This window comes from Larimichthys crocea, chromosome III (genome assembly GCF_000972845.2).
Source record: "Larimichthys crocea isolate SSNF chromosome III, L_crocea_2.0, whole genome shotgun sequence".
Lineage (NCBI taxonomy): Eukaryota > Metazoa > Chordata > Actinopteri > Sciaenidae > Larimichthys > Larimichthys crocea.
Window position 1 is genome coordinate 13,679,376 of NC_040013.1, and position 24,782 is coordinate 13,704,157.

Consider the following 24,782-nt stretch of genomic DNA (forward strand, 5'->3'; position numbering starts at 1 on the left):
TAGATTTTTTCTTTAGTTACTTTGAAACTTACCTAGAAAGATTCTACACAGAGCAGGAAGGATGCAATTTGATGCTAAGATTGTTATAGCTTTCTAGATTCCAAACAAATTCCAGAATATTATGGATTTTATACAAAGTTTTATCATAGTTTTGTTTTATTATTCTTTTTTGGGGGTTGTTTTTACAATTTTTTTCTGGTGAAAAAGATAGACACAATACAAGAAGAAAGATAAATGTCAGAGGTGACATGCAGTCTAAAGCAGTCTCTAGGCAACAAGGATGAACAGGACACTGAAACTGAGGACTTCAACATCAAAGAAAAAAGAAAGAAAGGAAATGTAAGACGTGTCAGGTTGCCAGTTACGTCCATGTTTGGACTCTTATGTAGTGAAGACTTCGCAGGAATTTACGATAACAACAACAACAATAATAATAATAATAAAATTTGAAATTATCACTGTATTGACATTTATGATTACAGTGAATAATTTCTGATGAGACACATGCTGTCACTTAGAGACTTTTTTTTAGAGAGGACTGATTGAGACCTTTAACACATGATGCACCTGAAGTTCAATATCAGGAAAACCAATGAGTTTGTGGTGGATTACTAGAGGAACTGCAGACCCCCATATAGGTTACCATTCAGGGAGAGGAAGTGAATTGGGTAGTACCCTGAGGCCCAAATCAATACAAAACTGGACTGGACTCACAACACTGAAGGGCACTTCAGAATGGGACAGAGCAGACTGTTCTTCCTAAGGAGACTCAGGATAGAAATGGATTTGGCTGGACTTTGCTAAGCTATGTTGTTCTTATTCTGTTGTATGTGCGTTCCCTTCTTTGTTAGTCTCTTTGGATAAAAGTGTCTGCTAAATGACTAAATGTCAATGTAAGTCTTGTATTGTCAACAACAACCCAAGGATGTTCAGTTTGCTGTCAAAGAGGAATAAACAAACCAGAAAATGTGAGGCTGATTCAGCCTGAAGCTGACGACAGAAAATTTTAGTTCAATTACCAAAATAGTCGCTGTTTCATATAATAGTTGATAACTAATCAATTCATTTAATAATCATTGCAGCTCTAGTCACACTTTCCCTTTCTGTTGCTAAAGTTAGGGTGTTTTTGCAAAATTGTGCTCACAGTGACAGTGATGTTGACCTTTGATCGTTCGGATATAAAATACCATTACTTCATCCATTAGACATCCTGTTAGATATTTGTGTGACATTATATTATTAGTGTCATGGCCAAAAATATACTTTGCAAGGTCTCAGTGACCTCAACCTTGATGTTTCACCACCAGATTCTATGTCCAAATGGACACGTGTGCCACATTTGAAATCCCTCAAGGCATTCCTGAAAGATCACATTCACCGGACCAACCGAAAACATAATGTCTCTGGTCTCTGGCTGTCGCCGCTATGGAGGCATAAAAACTGTTTTCCTCGACATACAAGGATTGTACATTGGGACTAAAAGAGAAGTCTGCAGTTGCACTTGGACCACCCTAATTAAATGGATATTTTTGTTCTGATGAATTTCAGTCAGTTTTAAACTTAACACCTCCTGTATATGCCAAAATGCCATAGTAAAATATGTCAATATGATAATTTGAATGGCAAGTCATCAAGACCAGTCGGCAATGTCTATAAATCTTTTCTTTCAGCTGAGCCAACCTTAACTTTCTCATTTCCTTTTCTGTTCCTCCAGCTCTCATTTATCTCTCCCTTTGTGTATAATATCATACTCCTACTCTCATCTCATCCCTCACTGCTGTATCCTGTTTTTCTTGTCATCTCTCCTTCCTTCTCCTGTCTCCTGTCACTCGCCCCGTTTCTCCCTTACCCAACTTCCAGCTCCTGTTGTATCACCCCGGCAATCTCTGTTGCTATGCAACACTCAGTGTCCTATAAATTTGACAACATCCTAGTGCTTGATTATTATTTGAGCGCTGCAGTGTGAAGCCCACCTTCAGGTCATTGCAGTAGATTAGAGGTGGGGGGTATAGACGAAGGCACGTAAGGAAATGAGGGATGGAAGGGAGGGAAGTAGAACGATGAAGAGATAGTGAAGAAGAGGAATGGGGAGACACACAGAGTAAAAGATGAACTAGCTTAGGTAAATGAAAGATGGGGTGGCATGACCAAACACAAACACATATTCACTAGTGCTATTTATCTATTCAACTCTAAAAACCTGCAAATCATATAACACAACAAAGTGTTAAAAGCACTTCACGTTAACTATTAATTCAAGAATGTTACTATCAAAGCTAAAGTGAGGGCACATTGGAGCTGGGGTAAGGAGAAGGCCTTGGTAGACTGACAGCGTATTTTGAACTTCTGACTTAATCCACATGGATCCCCAGGCTTGACTCCACTACGAGTTGTTAAGTGTAAAAGTAAAGCACAGACATGGGGCCCTGCTCTGTCCTGCAACACAAGCCCCCAATCTGAGAGCAAAGTCAACAGTGACAGCGACACACAGCAGAGGCACTCGTTTATGATGACTCCATAATCCTTATCCCAAATGTCAACATGTTCCCTGAGACGTTCCATGTACGACTCCCCATACCAGGATAACACAGTGGTATAAAATGGAGAGGCTAAAACGTGACACTTTATTTTTTGCAATGAAGCAGATATACCATCAAAAAGCCACATAATCCACCTGACAAATGCCCCAGCCAAGAAGGGTCAGCAGATAAGCTACAGGAGCCCTCTGAAATGAACAACACAGAACCAACTCAAACCTGACACAGCACAGAGAGACATGGTGGATGATTTTTTTTTCTTCCTTTTGTATGTAGAGGTAGATACCAGTAGGTACATACCAAACGTATATGCAAATGTATGTACGTACAAATGTAGCCTGGTTACACCCCATATAGCAAAGCTTTATCACCAGAAATATTTGGTGTACTGTTATTTCTCCTTCTGCTATTCTGAAGTTTAATATCCTGAAGGAGAAACTATCTGACATTACCAAGCCAACTTGGTCTGCGACAATGTTATGTAGCTCATGGGAGAGATGACCTTTTCTTGACTGAAAAATTCACATGCCACTCCCACTCTTTCTGCCTGAGCTGAGTCCTGCCTCCCTCTGGGGACATCAGGCCACCTGAGCCTTTTGTCTATCTGCTGTACTGCGTTTAACTGGAACTGACTACGTGGCTTATGAGCAGCAGCTGTGTTTGCCTGGTAAACAAATGTGTATGAAACAGTGAAGATGATGCACCATCATAATATCGGCATGTGTTTTAACAATTCGCAGAGCAAAGACTAGGTGGATGTTTTCTGTTATTGTTGCCCGTGTGCAAAGTGTACTTTAGCAGTCCAGCGAGGGGCCAGAGACAAAAGAAATCATTCTTCCACACCACAAATTAAAGAATGGACGCAGACTTTCCAGAAATCCACATGGACATCGAGAAGTATGAACACAAAAAAAATACAAACACAGATGGTTAAATGTGCACATGCTGCATGCACACACACAGAAGCAAGTTTGCCACAACACAGCTTGTCACAATATTTATTCCCAAGTGAAAATGTTGTCTGCTCCTGGCCTGGGAAAGATGGGAAAAGTGACATTAATACCAGCTGCATTTGATCCCCTCAGTCCTTCAGTCACACCTAGAGTCCCTAAGGAACATTTATGGTATCTAGATTCAGACAAGATACAGGCAATTATTCACACTGCCACCAGAAGTTAATTCATTCTGTAATTAATTCTGAAATGTCACACTTTCCCCTTGCAAATATCGTTTCTTGTTTCTCATTTAAGCATGCACAAAATACCACGTAAAATAAAGATTTTTGCAGCAACCTCTTCTAGTACAGTAGTATCAAACTTCAGTGTGACAGTTTCTTAATAGTTAAGTTGTTGTTTTTTTTCCATATAGAAAGTAGAAAATGATGAGAAATCTATTAGATAGTTGTTCATTGTGAATTTATGAGAAAATATTCTAACAGGCACCTTCTTAGCTTCACCTACATCAATATTTTCACACATTACATCACCCCAGCTGCTTCTGGGCGTTAGCTTCAAAATATCAGCTGAGTATCAGCTGGAGAAGGGAACAAATATTCAGTGAATTCACCCACTATGCAGCTTGATGTACTGCAGCTGACAGAGTTCTGACCAAACCCGTTTTCACTGTGTCAATTCAGCTATAAATATGTCTGAGGTAAATTATCGATTATACTGCTCGCTTAAAATGTCACACAGCACACTGCAGAGACCGCAGCCTCACCTGCTTCTGATTAAGGATCCAATTAGAGACAGACAGACAGTGCAAATTCCACACTTCTGACTGCCCCCGCTGGATGCCATCTTAGGACACTGCACAAGCTCAGAAAATGCCTGGGCACTGGAGCTCGCAGCGATCCCTTGCACTTGGTAAAAGCCTCAATAAAATAGGATTTGTTCCAGTTGTTTACTGAGGGTTAAGAGGAGCGGCCGGGGCAGGAAGAGAACGGCAAAGCCGACAGCTGCCTGGCAGGGGCTCAAATGCAGCTTAGCATTTTTCACCATTCTGACTGGCACACAATGCTCTCTTTAACTCCGAGCCATCTAAATATTCAGGGACGTATAAAGAGATGGCTGACACTGCAGCCGACTTAAGACACAGCTCAGCTGGCCAAGATTGCACCTATAGTCTCTTGGCTAAAGCTTTCCATGAAGGCTTTCCTCACAGAGACTCAATCATAGATCCCATGTGACTAAATGGTGATTTGTACATGTGCCACTAGATGGCAAACTAGCTTCATCAGAAATTTTGCTCATGGCAGGGGACAGAGCCAATGAGGCGACTGTAAGCTCTCTATGAGAGTGGATAGATGTCCTCAATGCATGAATGTATGATGTGTGTTGGGTAACATCCCTAATTAGGCAGTCTGGCAATTAGGCACTGAATACCGTAAAGGAGTTTTTCTGTAGAGGGCTTTCAACGATGAGAGAAGAAGGAAGTAGTTGAAAGCAAGACGCTATTTGAGAGTGAGAGAGTGACAATAATTTTCATACCGCATTATGCCTCTTTTCAACAGCCACACAATACAAAAAGGGACACAGGTGGCATTACAAGGGTACCCAGTCATAGAATGCAGCATATCATTGGGTAAAATAACCATTACAGAGCTATTTCACCAAACATCAGAATCTCACTTCTCCACAGAATGCAAACACTAGAGCCGAAGGCAAACATGAGAAATGCAGACAGTAGTTGTCTATGGAAACTAAGCCAAGGCAGTCTCAAGGGAGCCTCAGAACAGCTCTTTACAATCGCCACGTCCCTACCACGTCTTCAGCGATGAGTTTTAAGAGCTCATTGACTTTAACAACTCCTAAGGAGAGGAAAGAGGGCTGATGATATTATCGGAATTTGCATTTTTATGTGGTGAAGATGATAAATCTATATTAAACCATGAGCTCAATTCCGACCTATCAGCTGAATGTCTGTGCAGTGTTTCGATGCAAGCTGGGCGCCTATTGCACTGGCTCCTCGCTAGGCCAGCATTGCCTCTTGAATGTTCTCATCTCCTAATGGATGCTGTTATTGGTCTTGGCTCTTTGAAATTTCACAGTCTCATCTGGACTTTTGGCCGTATTATCCATCCGGAGCAGATTGCTCCCGCCCTATGTTTACAGATAGAGAGTGTTTCATTAATGCATTATCCAACAAGTGAATAGGAGAGGCTGAAAATCTACTTTCAATAAACCCTGGTTCATTTTACAAACCAAATATTTGAGGTCAGAGAGAATACACTGTGCAAAGATCCAAAGGGCGCTCTCTTCGGGTACTGTAGCCCTCAGTGAGTCTTAAGCTTCATATCACTCATCACGCATAACAGATTACACTGAGGTCCCACACACTACCATCTGTATAATATCAGGCCACTGTAAATGCGCAGCTCCCTGGCATGCCATTAAAGCAGACACAGATGAATGTATCTAAATTGGTCGCGGACAGGATGAGAGTGTGAAGAATTAGAATATGGATGCCAAGCTGTAACAGTGTGCTGTAAGTGATGTAGCCTTCTACTACCCCGCCTCTGTGTTCTGCAGTGTTCATGGCTACATCGCCTGCCCGTCCAGCCTCCTTCCCCCTGCACTCTGAGCTCTCTCTGTCCTTCTCCTTCTCCTTGGCCGAAACGGCAGACAAAGATAGAGCTTACTCAGGTGGGGAGTGCGCTTCAATCCAAGCATCTTGGATCGAAAATGCCCTTTCGAAGGTATTTACATTCTCAGCATTTCTTAAATGCTGCCCCCTCTTTAAACTAACCTAAAATGCCCAGCAGAGTGTCTTTGTATATTACCAGACTGTTTGGAGCCAGACAAAATCCTATTGTTTAGATGACTGGAGCCAATGGTGTGGACCATGATACCTAGAACAGCCACCGGGGCCAGTCACCTCCTGTCCAGTGACATAACTCAACGAGTCGAGTGAATTCAGTTCAGCTGACCCTATCTGACACGTGACACTCCATTAGTGTTGCTTTGACCTGGCAGACATTGAAGCAACGTTTGAAAATGTTGGAGAGGTATTAGACACAGGCCAAGGGAATGCCAGGTCCTGATGAATTCTGACACTGGAGCGGCACGGACACGTATAATGCTGGCAGTGTCCCTGCTGCACGGTACAACTCTGTCTCCTGAGAAAGTCGTAAGGTTGTAGATGTATGAATGAGGGCCATGCTCCGGCCAACTATATCAAGCCTATCTAATGCTCAGAGGATGTGTTGACCTACATTACCCCTTGTTGAACATCAGCTTTTTACACGTATCCACACACACACAACTTACACACACACACACACGGTGACCATAAAAGCCAGTGAACAATGTGCAATCAAAGTGGCTCTCTCAAAGTCTTGCCCCCTGTATTCGTCCCTGTAATTAATTGGCCAATTAATGTGTGTTTATTCTGGACACCCATGGATGTAGCCATACTGGGGGCTCTCTGGGAAAGACGAGAGTCAGACAGATAAATCAAAGCTCTGTGCATCTGTCCTTGCATGTGCCAAACGCTTCCCCCTGTAACCCTCCTCTTTCCCAACTGGGCCCAAATGTGAGACCTTTTCATAGCCAATCAGGTCAAATCTTTGTTTCATCCTCCCTCCCAATGCACTTGACATTGACAAGATTAATTGCCTTGTGCACTGGGCAAACGTGTTACCTCCTGGTGTAATACAGGTGTCAAAAGCGTGGCTCTCTGGATTTCCTCAATATGAATTTGGGCAGAGAGGGAGAGAAAGAGAAGAATACCTCTTCCATTCTCTTCAACAAAGGGTTAACAAATCCTCTCCCTGCTTGTAAAATCACACAGGGTGTAAATCTGGCCATAAAATCTCAGCTGTGAGCCCTGCTGACCTGTAAATTCTTCTCTACGTGTTACTCTGCCATTGAGCTCCGACGGGTCGGGCCAAAACTGTAACCACATATCTACATCACGCTACTGTATTTAAACACTGCTTTATAGACACGGACCATCAATATGATCAACAACTGTGTCTCAATGGTTAAATATAGGTGTGCGTGTATGGTAGCATATGTTAAATTGCATTACACCTCATTTAACAGATGTAAATGTGAATCTGTACATATAGGAAAGGACTCACTCCAGTTAGTTATTTTTCTTAAATCACTTTCTAAAATGTGCCACAATTATACTGAACAGATCAGTAGCATGTCAGATTAAAATCAATAACAAAGATGTAAAATCTTGGCTGAGAACATAATTTCTCATATTATTGCAGCTTTGTGCTGAACCGGACAACAAAAAGCTCCAATCAGATAGCTGCTGTAATGTTATGCATTCACCCAAATCAGCAGCAGCCTCCCATGGAGAACTTCTGGCAGGAAGGCTGGTATTCTCACTAGGGACTCGTTACTTAATAATCTCGCCCCGCAGGTGCTCTGGTAGAGGTCAACAGTCTGTTACACTTGCGTCGCTGTTCATGTCTGCCTCCACCTATGGAGCAGGAAACCGCTGCCAAATGTTCCAGTCCCCACAAACCAAACTATAACTCCTTTCCCTATCACTGTCACTGTCTGCAGACACACAGACTGATCCAGATGAGCCTGGGCCAAGTCCATCAGATAGAATATGAATATTATATATACTGTGGTGGCTCAATTATCTCAAAACAACATTTGCTTTGTCCTGTAGAGAGAGGCATCTAAATTCCAGTTACAGAGGCTTTCAGAGGACGGCATACTTTTTCAGACCAAATTAGATTAAATGACAAAAGCTATTAACTGTGCAATGAGGATACATTTTAGTTTTAAAGTAGATGAATGCCATTGTATCTAATCCCACACTAATGTTTTGATCTCATTGCACCTGCATTATGCCATCTAGTACCAGTAGGATATTAGTGCACCGATAAAATGGTTCCTCACTCCATATTGTCTTCACAAGTGAATTTAAACATGGTCAAGTCAAAAACACACACACATCTTGTGCTGAGAAAATGACCAACAGTTTGGTTGGGGAAAAAATGACATAAGTGCTAGATTACATAGTTGTTCCCCTGTGTGAGAGAAAACATTTAACCACTAGTTTAGCAGACAATCTTTGAGTTGTCTGTTAGCACAACTGAGGGAGGAAAATATGGAGGAAAATGGCTGTGCTGTTGGTCAGGACTTATAGACAGCTGTCTCGGTCATTCAGCACAGGGCATGAATGGAAAATGTAAACACCACTATTACTTCCAAAAAGACAGCAATTACCTCCCTCTTCTTTGGAATTGTGGAGCAGTCCAGTTCCCAAGCAAAAACAAGACAGATGATCTTTTTGACTGTTTTGACAGATTATATCCATGCCACTTTAAAGTGCCCGGGCAGCTGTTGTAGATGTTAAGTTACATTGTCTCAGATTTTTTTTGACACAAGTGGAGAACTGAAAGTTTGTCGGCACTACAATTACTGACATGCATTGGTCTGAGACTGAGGTATCACATGATCTGAAGTGATGACAGCTGATGAATGTGACGTGACAGCGGTTGAAGTTTCGAGATACAGACTCATATTATTTTACAAATAGCCATCTCTTCTGTATAACTCGAGGAGAGTCTATTTACTGAGAAACTGTCTTCCTACCCAACAACCAACAAGTCAACGTCATGTTTACACCAAAGTTGTTCTCTTGTTTCATTCGACTTCCGGCAGAAGGATCTCATGTCTCAGCAGTCACATGACCGCACTGATATAACTTTACTGGATGTCTACCGTCACAGGGTACAAATGCATTAAAGCCACTTTTAGAGGAACCTTATACATGTGTACCTATCAACATACCTCTGTGAAAATCATTAACATAAAGAATAGTTTTAAAGTCTGAGGAGTATAGTTTAAAAGTGAACAATACATGTAAGAACTTAATGACTTGGAGATAAATAATTAATGATTAGTTGGACATGACCATGGTGGGTCTACTACAGGCTGAGCTGATTCAGCATAGGAGGAATTAAAGTATTAGTAAAATCAAAGCTCTGCCATATATTTAAGCTCTACTCTGTGATGTTTCATTCGTTATAAATAGTTAATAGTGTAGTGCTGATGTGGCGCGTCATAATATTTAGTTAGAAAAATGTCAAAAAAGGATCTCTCCAAGATTAAAAATCTCTCTCTTCATCACTTTTCGCTCCACGAGGTCATCTTGTGTGGCCTGGCCAGCAATGGGCTCCAGGCCTTTTCACCTTTATTGTGACTTTAGTCCTCTCTTATCTCTTTGACATATGGGGCACACACATCTCATGTGGCACAATGTCATCCACCCACATCCCCAGCTGTGGTATGCAGACGAATATTTCAGCAGAAGTCATTTAACGGGAGAGAGATACTAGAGACAATGTGAAGGCAGTGAATTGAGAATGTCACCTTTTACCTGATGGTAAATTCTTTGTAGCATTAAAGATTACGGAAATCTCCTCACCTCACACACAGTGAAAGACACCTGCATATTTACTACTGAGCTGCAACTCATCCATATAATTTACACCAACTACTTCACACTCTAAGCAAAAAAACTAAATTAATAACCAACTAACCAGATTTAAATAAATACATGAATAAATCAGAAAGAGGATTCACACTGCATAATTCATTTGAAGAGAACACATCCATAGACAGACAGTTGCACCGTTCTGCTTCCTCTAGGGCTTGCTGGAGTTTCATCATCTCTGCGCTAGCACAGCTATGTCTAAGAAGAACAAATACTGTGCAGCATCTGTCAGACGTGCATTTTCCAAAGGGGGACACAAGGAATCCATGACACATTAGAGACTCTCAGCTGATTGAATGGGATTTTTAATTGAGAAAAATCTCCCCAACATTTAATTGGAAAATGTGTAATATGTATGGCACTATCACACAGCTTCCATAGAAAACCAGGGAATCACCGTGGTATTTGTCAGTGTTCCATAGAAAACCAGGGAATCACCGTGGTATTTGTCAGTGACTTATATTTAGTGAGGACTTATTTTTCTATACAGGTACATTTACACAGCTAATAAGGCTTAATGTGCTGGATTAAAACTCCATGACCCACCTTGTAGTGGGAGATTTCTTAAGGTGATTACTTTTTAATCCACAGGAACCTACTACTATAGAAAGAATGAACCCATGTCTGCACAGAACCCTGCCAACTATTGAAGCAGAGTATGTTGGGGAGACTTGGCAAAACATGAATAAACCAAGCTTACCATGGCCTTAGTATATATTTTGGCTTCAGGGAAGCAGTGTGCATGGACCAAGCATAGATTTTTAGTTCTATTTTGTGAAATTACCGTTGCAATACTTTGTGCCACCAAAATCTCTTGACTTCACATCACTTCTGTCCCTCATATTTGTAGGTAGGGGTCAGGAAGGCACTTCTGTGTACTGCATGCTGTATGAGTGTACCTAATACTTGGCGTACAGCTGACTACACTTGAAATCTCTAAAATTCCATGGTTGTTCTCTTCAGCATGCATGTCTTTCACCTTCTCGACCTGTGTAGGACAGGGCCATTCTGCAATGACAACACAGAGCTTAGCACATCATTACGGCACCTGATGAAAATTTTAGCACACCACAGTTAGCAAGGGGGACATATCCTTTTTACTGGTGCTCCCCATCTTCTTTTTTGATTTGCTGTAATGTGCAACTGAATCCCAAAGTCCTACTCTTGGCCTGCCTTTCTGTGTCAATGCCATCCATAATAGATAAAACCAAGCCATTCACATTACTATTAATGGCAATGTGTAATGTGGGAGCAATACATTCCCATAAATTCCTAGACATGGTTGGACTGGCCCTTACCTCCAGCCTGACAAACTGAACTAGTCATCCATCAAGGTAATAAGATAAAATCAAGATTCTGTGAATGTTAGACATAGGGTCACAGAAGGGGGTTGGGTGACTGCCCTTGATATCCTCTCTTGCATATGTTGCTTTAAGCTTCAGAGAAGGATCAGTGCAAATAGTATCATTCCTCTTTTCCCCACTACAATGTCCTCCACATGTCCTTGAAGTAAATCTAAATAGCTTAGAGTGGTTGTATTTTCCTCAACAATAAATTGAAGCAGACAGTGTGAAAGATGGTCTGGCTTGAATCTAAGGCCTTGTGAAAGCTTTGTACTCCCGGCTATTATATAAAGGTTGTGGAGTGGTCAGTCTACGTCAGGATATTCTGCATCATTTGCACAGCAGCCATGGCTTTTAGTGAAACCAATAAGTTGCAAGCATGGACAAGAGTTGCTAATTGGGTGAGAGTCTCTTGCTGTATCAGCTGGCCACTAGCTAGCCCCTGATAATGATACACGTCCACCTTCCCAAAATAGGCCGTCAAACTGCAGAAACACAGGTTGGTCAACAACTTCGAGGCCACATGTGACTCCTAGAGCTAAGAATAAGCAGAAACCTTAGCACATTAACAGTCCCCATCAAGTCAGCCAGTCATCAAAGACAGAGTATTAATAGATCAGAACTGTCTTCAGCAACAACAACAGCAGAAAGTCTGAAATGACCATTTTAAAGGCCTAAGGCTGTTCTACCTGGAAAAAATCTTCAAAGAAATAACTAGTGCAAGAAATATTATGGGTCTATAGGAAACCAAGAACCACAACTTCAAACACAGACTTCATATTTCCTCAAAACCAATTATGATTGAAAGATTCATCATAAAACTGTATTCCAGAAGAAAAGCACACACCATAATTGATACCTCTGACACTCAGTCCCTTTGACGCTCCATTCCTACTTATGTCAGGTTAGGTATAATGCAACATGTAACTAATGAGGTAGAGACAACAGCATAACCCCCCCCCACAAAAAAAAAACATCAGCACCAGCATCTAAGCTCTTGTTGACCGCAAATACTATCCCTGAAAATAGGTTCTGTTACTTCATGCATTGTGGGAAATGATCCATTGAGAAAAACAAGTGATGATAGGTCATAAATTTTTAATGTTATTAGAACAAGTTTTGATTTTGAATGTATTCACACACAGAAGGGTGGAATTCTTGAGATACTTGTGTCCAGATGTCTCGAGTATTGTGCATCATCTCAGATCCTGCTTGATCTGAAAAGAACATTTGCCTGACCTACTTATGGGTGCTGTACTGCACAACCTGCTATATATTTTATATTTTTGCTGCAGCGGAGCCAAATGCCTTCTTGCTGTTTTATGACCATTCTCTGTAAGACAAACAGAAATACTCGGTCGTCTGAAGAGCCTATTTTTGATCGCGGTGTCACAGGTGAAGTTATTCACACCGAGTCAATTAAGTGGTACACAAAAGGACACTCTCTCCACCTGTCCTTGAACACTGCCTTTCAGCTGTGATGTCAAGGAATAATAACAATTCTTGCTGTTGGGAAATCTTCAGCCCTTATGTTAGCATGTTTATCCATTACTAATGTCAGAATAGTGTACAAAAAAGAAGAACTAAAATGTTACATTCATTCCTACAAAGAGTTTTAACTTACAAAGCTTTGAAATGAAAAAAGATGCTTTTGATTTAGACATTTCAAATCCTGACATATTTTCCTTACCACAGTAAGTGGTAAGGTCAAGTAAAGTCAGAGGTGATAGAGACGATATTTTGGGTGGTTTAGTCATGGACATTGTCTTTGTCCCAAATCAAACTGGCTTCATAAGAAACTGAATACTGTCCACCTAAGTCACCCAGTGGGACTTGACCACGTGTGCTGCCAGTCATACTATGAGTGTGTGTGACCCCTTGACCATGAGGCCCATTCATTAATTGTCATACAACAAGCATAAAACTGCCCTTCCTTATTTGCAGCCCCACAGATCATCATTACCTCCCCCAAAACAACAACAGCCACTCAGCTGCTGTTTGAAGTCATTACAACCCTAAGTCAGGCCACACAACTGGTCGACTGTTTCTGTTTACTCACCCTTTTGCCCTCTTTGCCTGGTTCCCCTGGCTGACCTGGCAATCCCTGTGGAAAGGACATGGATCATAGTGAATTGGGTGCTACATTCATGTGCATGTCATGTTACGGCTTGCTTCTTGTGAAAACTAATGCAGACAGTTTGTGCCACATGTTCTCAGCAGACCATGGAATAACTAGTGGACTTATTTGCAGTGACTGGAAACACAGAATTAGCTTAGTTAAAATTGCATGAATAGTTAGACGGGATACTGTGCAGCTTCCATTCTTACTCGTGAATAGTTTCTAGGTGACTTCCACACGATCCCCTTAATAGGCAATTTGCAGCCTCGGTTGATCAAAGCTTCATTCCATTATTCTACGCATTATCTTAAGTTAATCAAGGTATATGCTTAATCCTGATTTTGTTTTGAAGCTCTTGTCGAGGGATAAATCTTATGATGCGTTATTAATTACTTGTTGAACCTAATAGTTGTGACTGACTGCTTGAGAACATGTTATGTGGACAAGAAAAACAGATGAAAATGAAACCACTATTCTTAGACGTGGTGACTAATATGTTACCTTCTCTCCTTTGTCACCTCGAGGGCCCTGAATGACAAATAAAATATTTCTGTTTACAAGAAAGTATAAGCACGCTCTAAAGAATATAGACTGTTAACATGTTTTATTGAAAACAATATTATTGTAATTAAAGTACCTGATCCCCTTTGAGACATTCTTTGTCAACCTAGGAATCAATCAGAAAAACAAACACGTCAGGCAGCATGAAAAATGACTCACGTGTCACAGACAGTATAACAACACCAGTTTGCCAGTTATAGGCAAGCGACACAATTGGTCATGAAGTAATTATCCTTGGCTGCCATGACCTGCAGAGAAGTAAGGGCATGACTATTACAACTCCCCAGACACCCTGCTGGCCACTGTCGGAAAGGGCAAACAGAGTCGTCTATTCACCAGGCCAAAGATCGGACACAGGGCCACATAAAACATCTCAGCTTTCAAATACAAGTCGAATAATTGGTGTCTGCTTTCAATTGGCATCCAGAAGTCAAACACTGTTGACTTTTCTTGGAAACAGCTGCAGAAATGGACATTCAGAACACATGTCTTCCACGTTAGCCAAGGGCCTCACACAAAGAACAAACACCAAAAGAAAGAAAAAAAAACAATTTAACGAGGAGACTGACAACCCTAGGATATTTGCAGCTGTATCTATAAAATAGTGAGCGCTCTGACCAATGACTCCCTAAATAAAACATGCCTCACTCACCCTGCAGTGCTTTTGCTAATAAATCAATTATTCATATGTATATAACGATACATCTTTTGTTGGCTTGTGAGCACAAAGTTTTGACCTTGGGTAACAAGCAATACAATGCAAATCCACTAGCAGCAAGTCTGCACTACTTTAATAGCTTCCTCCCATTTCCTGCTTACACTCACCAACCAATTTACTGACACCGTGTGAGAAAGTTTCCTAAAACCATGTTCACTAGTCAAGTAATGATCGTTATTTTGCTTGTCCTTATAAATGTAAAAATAGCATTACGGAATAGTTAATGCATGGCAGCAGTGTTCTGTGGATATTACTGGCACTTTGGTGACATAAAAGGGGCAAGCCAGAAGCAGTGGGACACAGTTTTTGTATCACTTCAGTGTTGATTAAAACTGGCAGGCTGATCCCCTCATGATGTGTACATAATTAGCTAACCACCCGCAGTATACCTTTAATCTCCAGACACCGTCAACTCCCTGGCTACGATGTACTGAGAGCATGTGTGTTTGCATCTGTGCCCACACAGTCACTATGTGTTGATAGGTGACTATGCAAGCATATGGAAGTGCATGTACTGTATCTGCTGTCTGTTGACATACTGTATGTACCTTCAATTTGTGTGTGCACTGGAATGAGTAGATTTGTGGGTTATGCTCTCTGTCCTCCTCCATTTTGCAGGACCACAGAAACAAGACTAGTACAGCCAGTCCAATTATAAGATCGAAATACATAAAGCGAGATGTAGTTTTACCCCGGGTGTCTGTAAATGCGAGAAGTCTGCAGGGACAGCCACCAACCCAATAAGTGCATGTCTCACCCATGTAGGATACATCCAGCGACTACCTGTCAACCTTCACCCCCACCTTGAGGCTTGGAGGCCCATTCTTCTCTGCCTGACTGCTCATCCCTGTCCTTTTTGGCCCAAGGATGGAGGATGCCCACTGAGCCCTGTCTATCTGCTTCATGTTTGACCCATTCCCTTGCGATGGTAATGTGACATAGAGACTGCTCACCTGAGTGCCTCACTTTCCATCTCTGTGGGCCAGATGTTTTAACACTGTGTGTGCAACGCACCTGGTAAGCCAAAAGGCTGTGATATTTACAAAGCTCAGTCCAGCCATTTCAGGTCACGCCCGCATGAGTACATTTCAACATTTCTAGCTCCTTTGAATGTCCTTACATAGACAGGTATAATAATGAGATGGAAATGAAACAGTGTGAACTTACAGGCAGCCCTGGAGCTCCAGGCAGACCCACATCCCCCTGTGAAAGCAGATGATAATTACTAAAAAACTTCAGTCAATAATATTTTGGCTAAGGCTAAATCAATACAATATATTTTAGATGTTTAAACATCTAGTCCTAAAGGCCAGCCATCATGTTTGTGAAACAAAAACGAAGGTCAGGTCAAAATAAGATTTATTGTGCATAGCACCAATATTTCAACATTTGCACTATGTGCTATAGAAGGCCATTAACTGGTATTTACAGTATGTCTTGAAATGAAGCCTGTCTGATGACTTTCACACCGTCAGACAACTGGCAGGTGGGCTGGTGCTATTAAATGTGACAGGCCTTAAAATAAACACAATCTTACTATATCATGTAAAAGCTTTGCAGTATTAACAATGGACAAGTATGATAACATTGTTTGGTGACTGTGACATAGAAGCAGTCACGAAAAGTCATATAAGGAAAGAAGTCGATCTCTTTTGACACCAGCGTAACCCAATGTAAGCAATGATCTCACATGCTTTTTTCCTCTCTTATTTTTTGTCTTTTCAGATAAAACTCATGTATCACCGTCCAATATTTTTGCAGATCTCTCCCCTTTTTCAACACAAACCCAACAGTACTTCATAAAACACAGAGCTGAAAATCGGTGGACTTTACAACTGGCAATACGGTTTTATCAGACAAGGATGAAAGAAAAAACAGGCTTGTAGTTCATATCCATTTTGTTGTATAAATGAATGTCACAGCTAAAATATGCCTGCTATGGGATATTCAGGGGACTCATTACTTTATGCTTCCAAATCTGCCTCCCTCTGTCAGTTTCAATACAAACAAACGTTCTCTGCACCCCCACTCCCACCCTCCCATCCGGAAAATAGGATAAAATACCCTGTGATTCTCTGTTGTCTTCACAGAAACACACAGACCTCATTATAACTTCAAGGCTGGCAGGCAGAGTGTTGCACCTACAATTATGTGGTGAGTTCTTCCAAAAGACAACAACAACAAAAAAAAACAAAAAAAAAACAAGCCCCAATGTGAGAGTACGAGAGGAAAAATAAAAGAGAGAGAGAGATGGCAACTAATTACAGGAAAAAAACGTTTCATCTCAAACAGGGAAAATAATCCTACTGCGGGATGAAAAGAAAAGAACTTTAAAAAAGACCAATATTTTCTGCATTGCAACAAGACTTAATCTAATTCATGTCAGTGATGTCAGTGAATCGACTATAAAGGCTCTGCAGATAAGAACAAGATTTTGCATCAAACTCCTCTGCAGCACTTGTCTTGTCTTAAATCCTAGGCTTGTGATACCAGCCGTAGCCTACTGTACATAACTGCTGGATTTTTTTATATTTGAGACCAAATGTCAAATATATTCTGAATTAAGAGTCTGTGAAGAGTCCCCAAACAAGAAGGCAATAGTATGCAGGAAACACAATTTTGCTGTAGGCTTTAGACCCATAAAAACTGTTTAGAGAAGGCAAGATAAAGGGATTTTGTTGGGTATGTCCATTACAAACAGCTATCCATATGAATAAACAAATACTCTGCAAATATAGTGAGTGGAACATTTTCTCTAAGCCGGGATAAAAACTACTCTATATGACCATCAGTAAGGTCTTGCTACGTTATGATAGCAATAACAGTATTCTTTAGCTCTCCATGTTTGGAGTAGCAATCATAGCAGCACTTCATACAGATGGGCAAACCTGTTATTGAGACTGGGATTACAGCTCATGAAAGTCAAACAGATTCCCTGAAGTATCTATTTTCATTAAAAAAACAAGAAAAAAAAATATATATAATGTAATTTTATCCAGGCCAGTATGTATGGCAAACTCACTCACTTTGTTTCCTTTGGGACCAACTGGACCAACTGGACCAACTGGCCCTGGGTCACCTTTCAGACCCTGGGAACAAACATATACAAAACATTGAGGAATTTTTCTTTTCAGTGTGAATGAGGCGGATTAAAATGAACACAACTTGTTACTGTATGTCAGTTGATGTTGACACTCAGTAGTAACAAGTATCTCATGCAGATGTGAGATTCTCATGCCTGTCACAAAAAATCATTGAGGAAAGCGTAGATAATGTCAATCATGAGACACTGCATGCACCAAACTGCTGAGAGATTTACAATCAGCTGGTTACACATGTGTCTACCCCCAACTCCTTCTCTGTTTTCCCTCGCTGCACTTAGTTTTAGCAAGGACTGTGATTGTCATTGCTTTTACACATTGAAGCAGAGGACTTGGGGGTGGAATTGAACTACGCAAGCTTGGGGCAAAGTCAAGCCTCACGGCAGTGAAAAGTGAAAGAAAAAGGACAGCTGAGATAAAGAGTGATAGCTGATGAATGAGGCTTGACACATATTGACAGACTAAATTTGCAGCAAGCCTTGTTAGGTGTGACACATTTGGGCCAGTAGCAGCAACTCTTTGAAATAGGTTAGAGAGGGAACAGGAAAGATGGGGAATGTAAGCGGTCTGTAAAATGACTCAGAAATACAATAATTTGTCACGGTTAAATTTAGAGTTAGAAAGGCTATTAATAGTGAATTATATATCTGCAGAAGATGATTACCTTTATCACATTAAGTCTGGCTCCACCAGAGACGTGACTAATTCATTGCCTATTCCCTGCAAGTCTAGTATTAAACAGTACCATTCAGAAAGCAGAAACCACGGTAACACTGGCGTTAAATAATTGCCCCTATGGTAGTGTTGGCTAATACAGCTTGCCTATAAGTTGCACTTAGTGACATGATTGTGACATGATTTTATCAGATTGTTTCACTTTATGTGGGCCCTCAGCCCACACACACTGTCAGTAATCAAGCAGCTGTCTCATAGCTGTACATGAGAGGCCAATTCTTTACTCAAATCGACATCCTAACCACTTTACTGGAACACACAAGGGGAACCAGAAGCAGTTATTACCAAAGCCATTGCATCCGAGGATATGGCTCATCTGATAACAAGGATGTAAACAAGGTGCTGTCGATTGTGGAAGAGTAATTGATTAATCGGTAACACTTATGAAGACCACATTTACAGTGCATTCGTAGTGAATTATAATGCATTCATCATGCTTTATGAGTTCACGCACACATAATGCTTTCTGGTGCACCATATCAACAGTCATAAAATATTATAGCTGTGGCTTATAATGAACTCATAAGCTATCATTGTATGTGTTATGTAAGTAAAGTGACAAAACTTTTGCTATTTTAAGTTTTAACTCCTACAAATAAAACTACTGGGACTACAGGCTACAGTGTAACAGTGGCTGCATACAGTTGTTGATGGTTTATCCAAACACCACAACTCATTACTTTCATCCCACGGTGAAAATAAAGCTTGACAAGGTGTATTTTGTATTTTTCTTACTTTGAATACATCATATAGGCATTATACCTCATGGTCAAATAATGGCAGTTGATATAGTGAATCAGAAAGCATTATGTGTGTTTATCAGTGTAGTCATAAAGCATTATGAATGCATCATAATTCACTATGAATGCCAACATAATGGTTAGGTACATTTAAGACATGCCATATCGCCATTAAAAAATAAGTAAGTCTTCGATATGATCAAACCTGCAGCCATAAGTACAAGTGACTGGAGGTACAGATCGATAATTGTATCAGTGGCCTTAAGTTGAGGAGTGAGAAGGATTGTTTTGTCAATCCCACATTCGGCCACTCCAGTGGAGGTTCTGATCCCATGTACACATTGCAGACCTGGAGCAAAAAAGCCACAGGAGTCTTATATGACAACCCAGTATCTATATGTTGGCATTCTTTATGACATAGTCTCTGTGGACTATCTATCATAGTCTATATGCTTACAAGTCACCTGAAAAACAGGTAATTGAAGACATTTAAGCTTAAATCAGCAGATTCTACATTACATTCATAAACTAAAGCCCTGCATACCTACAGTTTGTACATCCTAAAAAACATGTTTTGCCGAGGACTGTTTGCTGCTAGTTAGAATGACTAAATAATACTATTACTATGAATATCATGAATGTTTAAGGTAACGTTGTACATCACCGTTGCAGACACAAGACAGTATGTTTACAAAATAGTTGACAGGAAACTGCTATAACTCTAACTGAATAATGCAACTGGGATTGTGCAAGAACGTGAGTTATTTTTCCCATGGTACATGTCCTCATCAGAAACCAAATTCAGGTCAGTCAGATGCTCAGTCAATCAAAAACTCACTCTCTCACATCTATTGAATTGCACACTGTGTTTTACAGCAAGTTTTGCTGCAGCGAATCTGTGAGTCACCAAAATGTTTTCAGCTGGTAAATATTTTATTTACAACAGTAAACAAAGGAGTTTTATATAAAATATTCAGAATTTATCAAGTTTGCCAAATGCACTCTCACTTTCAACTCGTGCTGAGAGATGCTCTCTTTCCCATGTGTGCTTATGATCGTTAATTTAATATAGTATAAAGTATTAGAGACACTTTTTCATAAAAAGCAGCTGGACTTGTCTGTAGAAAAGTACATAATGGCAACAAGTGCAATTAAAAGTAAACCCTTACATTATTTTGGCAGATGTTTTTTTGCCTTTTTTTTGCAAATTTTACATTAAATCCAGTCTAATTGTCTGATCTTCGTTTTTTCCTCTTGTACTGTGCTTTCTGAATTAATTTGGAGGTGGTTCACAACATCTTTTGGCGTTTAATATTAGGGCTTGTCCAAATAAATACCATAGATCATAGATTTATTTTGTCAAAAAGCTTTTATGAAATCTGAAATTATTTTTATTCTTTGGAAAAACATAAAGAAGTTTCAATTTAATTAACTTTCCCCTTTGGGAAAGACAATAAACAAAAGTGTGTTTATTAAAACTGATACATGACAAGGTTTGTCCCAAAGCCCTGAGCTAAAATGAACTATTCTTTTGCTACAACCTACCGGTTGTCACTGTGCAGTCAAGTGTTACCTGCCAATTTTATACACTTGTCACTGTGTAAAGTTGTGACTGAACACTCCATCATCCCGTTTCTCCACCTGCGGGGACTTTCTAATTCATTATAATGTGCTTGTTCATGTGAAATTAAGTCTTAGAAATAATATGTTCTCAGTTAATTAATAGTAAAACTAAATATCTGCATCAGTTAGATTATAAAATATAAGTAGAAGGAGAAAAGACATAGCATGTTTTGAACTATGTGACTGAAAACAATGATATTCTACTGACCTAGGAGAGACTGGAGAGTGTTTTAAGACCATTCATGGATCCACACATGCAAAATGTTCATTTGATTTTAAAAAGCTTGACAGTATTTATTATGTACTAAGAGATAAGATGATCTAAAAATCAAAAATAAAAAAATGCTTCATCTAAATGTTTAAATGTGTTTGTTAGGAAAACATATTATATAAGTATTATTCTAAATGATGCTGTTTTAAATGGTCTCAACTGACCAACTAAATTATTCAATTATGATATATGTTGATGACTGTCAAGAAGGTCCCATCTCTGAAGTAAGAAACACCTAATGACCCCTTAAGGGACCCTCCCACCCCACCACCCCTTTTTTATCATCCTACCTTCCACACCATAGCCTAGTTAAGATGCTGCCCTTCTGTCTAATGGACTCAGCCGTGAGCCCATAGGCCCAATTCAGGCACACAGTGACATGGAGGGAGCTAAGGGCTGGAGGGGCTGGATATATTGTTAGCTTTTGTTGCAAGCCGTGGGCTTTGTTGCATTTACAGGGAAGGATGAAGGAGGCAGAAGGGGCTGGGAATAGGCTGATGCTGGCTGTGTGACTGTCGTTCCTGCAGCACGAGGTCAGAACACTGTGGGGAGCTGTGTACACTTGCCTGCTAATTACACACACCACTGTGTCTCGTCACTCCTGTAGCGGTGGGGCCCACAAGACAATCTGGCAACTCCCCAGCACAAGACAACTAAAGCAAGCAAATAAACAGAGCCAGGGAAGCATGGGGATGTACAAATGCAGTCTAATTACGTTTACTTATAACTTTTACCATCCACAGCAGCTGCAGGTCAATGCCCTTGTCTGACAAGATGTAGAATAATTGCAATTTTTAGTTATTGTGCATAATTTAATCATCACAAACTGGGTTTGGCCTATTGGGGGGAAGCTAAATTAAAAGTGTAGATGTATTAAGTATTCAGAACATTCTGGTGGGGGGGGGGGGGTGTATGTTGTAATAGTGAATGACAGTCCTTTAAAGCTCTGTGGAACAGGATCTCTAAGTAACATAGATATCTTGAGTGCCGGCCTACAAATGCCAGGGAGGTTACAGCAGGAAATGCCTTTTGTGACTTTCCATTTGCTCAGCGATACACCGCCACATACAGTGTGGTATAAGACTAAGCACACTGACATTGATTTCTAAAAAAGATAGCTTATTAGCATGTCTAATGCACTCTATGATTAAGTATAGTGTACCAAGGTAACCAAAACAAAGGGCATTGCGTGAGGATATCAGAGTACAGTACACTGTCAGGGATCCTCTAGTGCAGAGGATATCATGTTCTATCAGTGTCGCTTGACTCCTTTTTCTATAACACTTCACTCTTCAACTGAACACCATGTATCCACAAATGTAACTTGGATTACCCAGAAGGTAACACGTTGTGCACTCCTGTCCCATAGGACGTGTATCTGCAAAACGATACTAGATCACATGCTCATACATAGAATTCTGGCTTCTCAGGTGTCTACTCAAGCCTTAAATAACATACTAGCTTTAAAAATGGAATATGAGCTAATTGCAGTAAAGGATCGGGTAATAGAGTCTGGTAGTCACAGTAGGTTAACTGAAATTATTAAGTAAGTTTATTTGGCAGCACAAACGTTTTTAATTCATATCCAATTAAAAATAGTAACATACACCTCTGCTGCTGTTCATATTAGCCACCATGGATATTATTTATAATTAATCCACAGTTTTCAGACCTAAAGGAACCATGCAATAGCCAAAAGGTCTGTGCAATATCTACATTACAAGTCCTGCAAGTAATGTCTTTTGGACTTTTAAGGGTTGAACTGATCACTGTGGGTGATTAACTGGTTAAGAGTAGGCAGCCTCTTTATTTAATGAGACTCAACCTGATCTACTCTGCTACAGAGGCACTGGGGATACTGGTTTTAATCCATTAATCGTGTACAGCTCGATGTTCACTGATGAGACATGGGGATAGGTGACCGCATATCTTTTATTTCAGTGTCCTGCCATCATATTAATCTAAATCAAATACAAGGGTTAGGTCAAGAAATCAAATAAGTCACAGAAAACAGCACTACTACGAAGAAACTAATAATGAACATTCTACCACAGGTTGATTTATGCTGTATTTTTATGGGTAGGGAGACTCTATTTTATCTTATATTTTCTTGATTTCCACAGAATTTCCAGACTGGTGCATACATAATGTAATGTACTGTATTATTCGTGATAAATGGCTGGGATTTGTCTTGGGATTATTTTCTTAAAAAAGGCAACTACTCAAAGTATAAGTAGGAAACTGTTTACTAATACATTTGATTATATCAGCTTAAAAGGTGACAATACAATATGTTAAGTGATGTGTTTATCACTTGTTTCTCCTGCCACCAAGTGGCCAAAAAATCATGGAAAAGTTCATGGTAATACAAGTTTTTTAAGCACAATGAAATACTTTTTTTACTTCAGTACTGTACTTTGCTATATTTAAAACTGCATCCACTGCAGAGCAGGTTTTCTATAAGCTCATTTAGCCAAGAGGTGTCAATGTCATATTCTCTGCTTTCAGTACAAAGGCAGTTCCAGGGAATGTTTAACCTTCCTTTGCTCAAAGACAAAGCCCAGGTGACTCTTGGATGCATTGGCGACTGGTTTGCTAGCTAACGAGATATGTTTTGAAGCACATATTTTTCACTTTTGATTTAGTTAGACCATCTGTTTTTGTGCTAAGATAGGCTAAACACATCCCAGAGCCATACATTATTATCTACAATGTGTGTGTGCAATGCTGGACAAACAGGTCTCCTAGAAGCAGTGGTTCACAAATATAGTCCCCATTTCTCAACTTTTCTTTGTTTCAAATCACTCAAGGAAGTGGGGCACAGTATAATAAATCCCTGGAGGGTATGCCTGGTGAGCCATGTGAGCGTGACCAAAGAAAGCTCAACTGCCCATATGGGATGCACAAAGATCAAAAACAAGTCAGCTCTCCTGCTACACTTCTAAGAAAACAGAATTGTGTCTCAGACTCATCCTTGTACTGGACACACAGAGGTGAGATTGATATCGATCTTGTCATCTGACAGTGAGCTTGATGGCAAGACTCTCAAAATGTTGTTGGGTTCCCTATTTTAAATCACAGGCTGAATACTGACGTAAGAATGAGTATCTCATATCTGGTTTCAGATGTTTGAGATTAAGCACTGCTAATGATAATTCCATGCCTCCCACACACACACACATACAGAGAGTAGAGAGGAGCAGGTCGCCCTCTTGATCAAAGGTCTTGGTCCACTGCTGCCAACTTAGCAGCTCACTACACTTTTCAAATCAACAGCAAATCTAGAAAGTACTCACGACCATGGACAAAATGTTGTGCAGACAAATGCATGGCGAATTTTGATTTGTACAGCAGTACAGATAAACACTGTCGTATACATGCTAGACCCATACCAGAACATTGAGTCCAGGCCTGGACTCAATGTAATGATATGCAAATGACATCAACTGGTGAAAGAGGTTTGAGCAGCTGCTTTTCTTGGAAAAGGGTTGTCATCGCAGTCTCAGTCTCTCCATAGTGAACAAGCTTCCACCTGTTTCCAGTTTATGTACCAATGATGTCCAG

The 24,782-nt window shown here is 40.3% G+C and overlaps 1 protein-coding gene across 5 annotated transcripts in view; it reads right to left on the minus strand.

Moving 5' to 3' along the window:
* LOC104940201 (collagen alpha-1(XIX) chain) overlaps positions 1-24,782 on the minus strand; it is a 94,450-nt gene that overhangs the window by 47,094 nt on the left and 22,574 nt on the right. For 3 of the 5 annotated variants that reach the window (XM_019275630.2, XM_027278427.1, XM_019275631.2), the window contains exons 12-16: positions 17,775-17,837; positions 15,916-15,951; positions 14,107-14,136; positions 13,971-13,997; positions 13,410-13,454 (exon numbers count right to left, since the gene is read on the minus strand). In XM_019275630.2, coding sequence (XP_019131175.2) covers positions 13,410-13,454; positions 13,971-13,997; positions 14,107-14,136; positions 15,916-15,951; positions 17,775-17,837 — 201 coding nt within the window. The remainder of the gene's footprint in view (positions 1-13,409; positions 13,455-13,970; positions 13,998-14,106; positions 14,137-15,915; positions 15,952-17,774; positions 17,838-24,782) is intronic. The other 2 variants (XM_027278428.1, XM_027278429.1) reach the window with 2 other exon arrangements.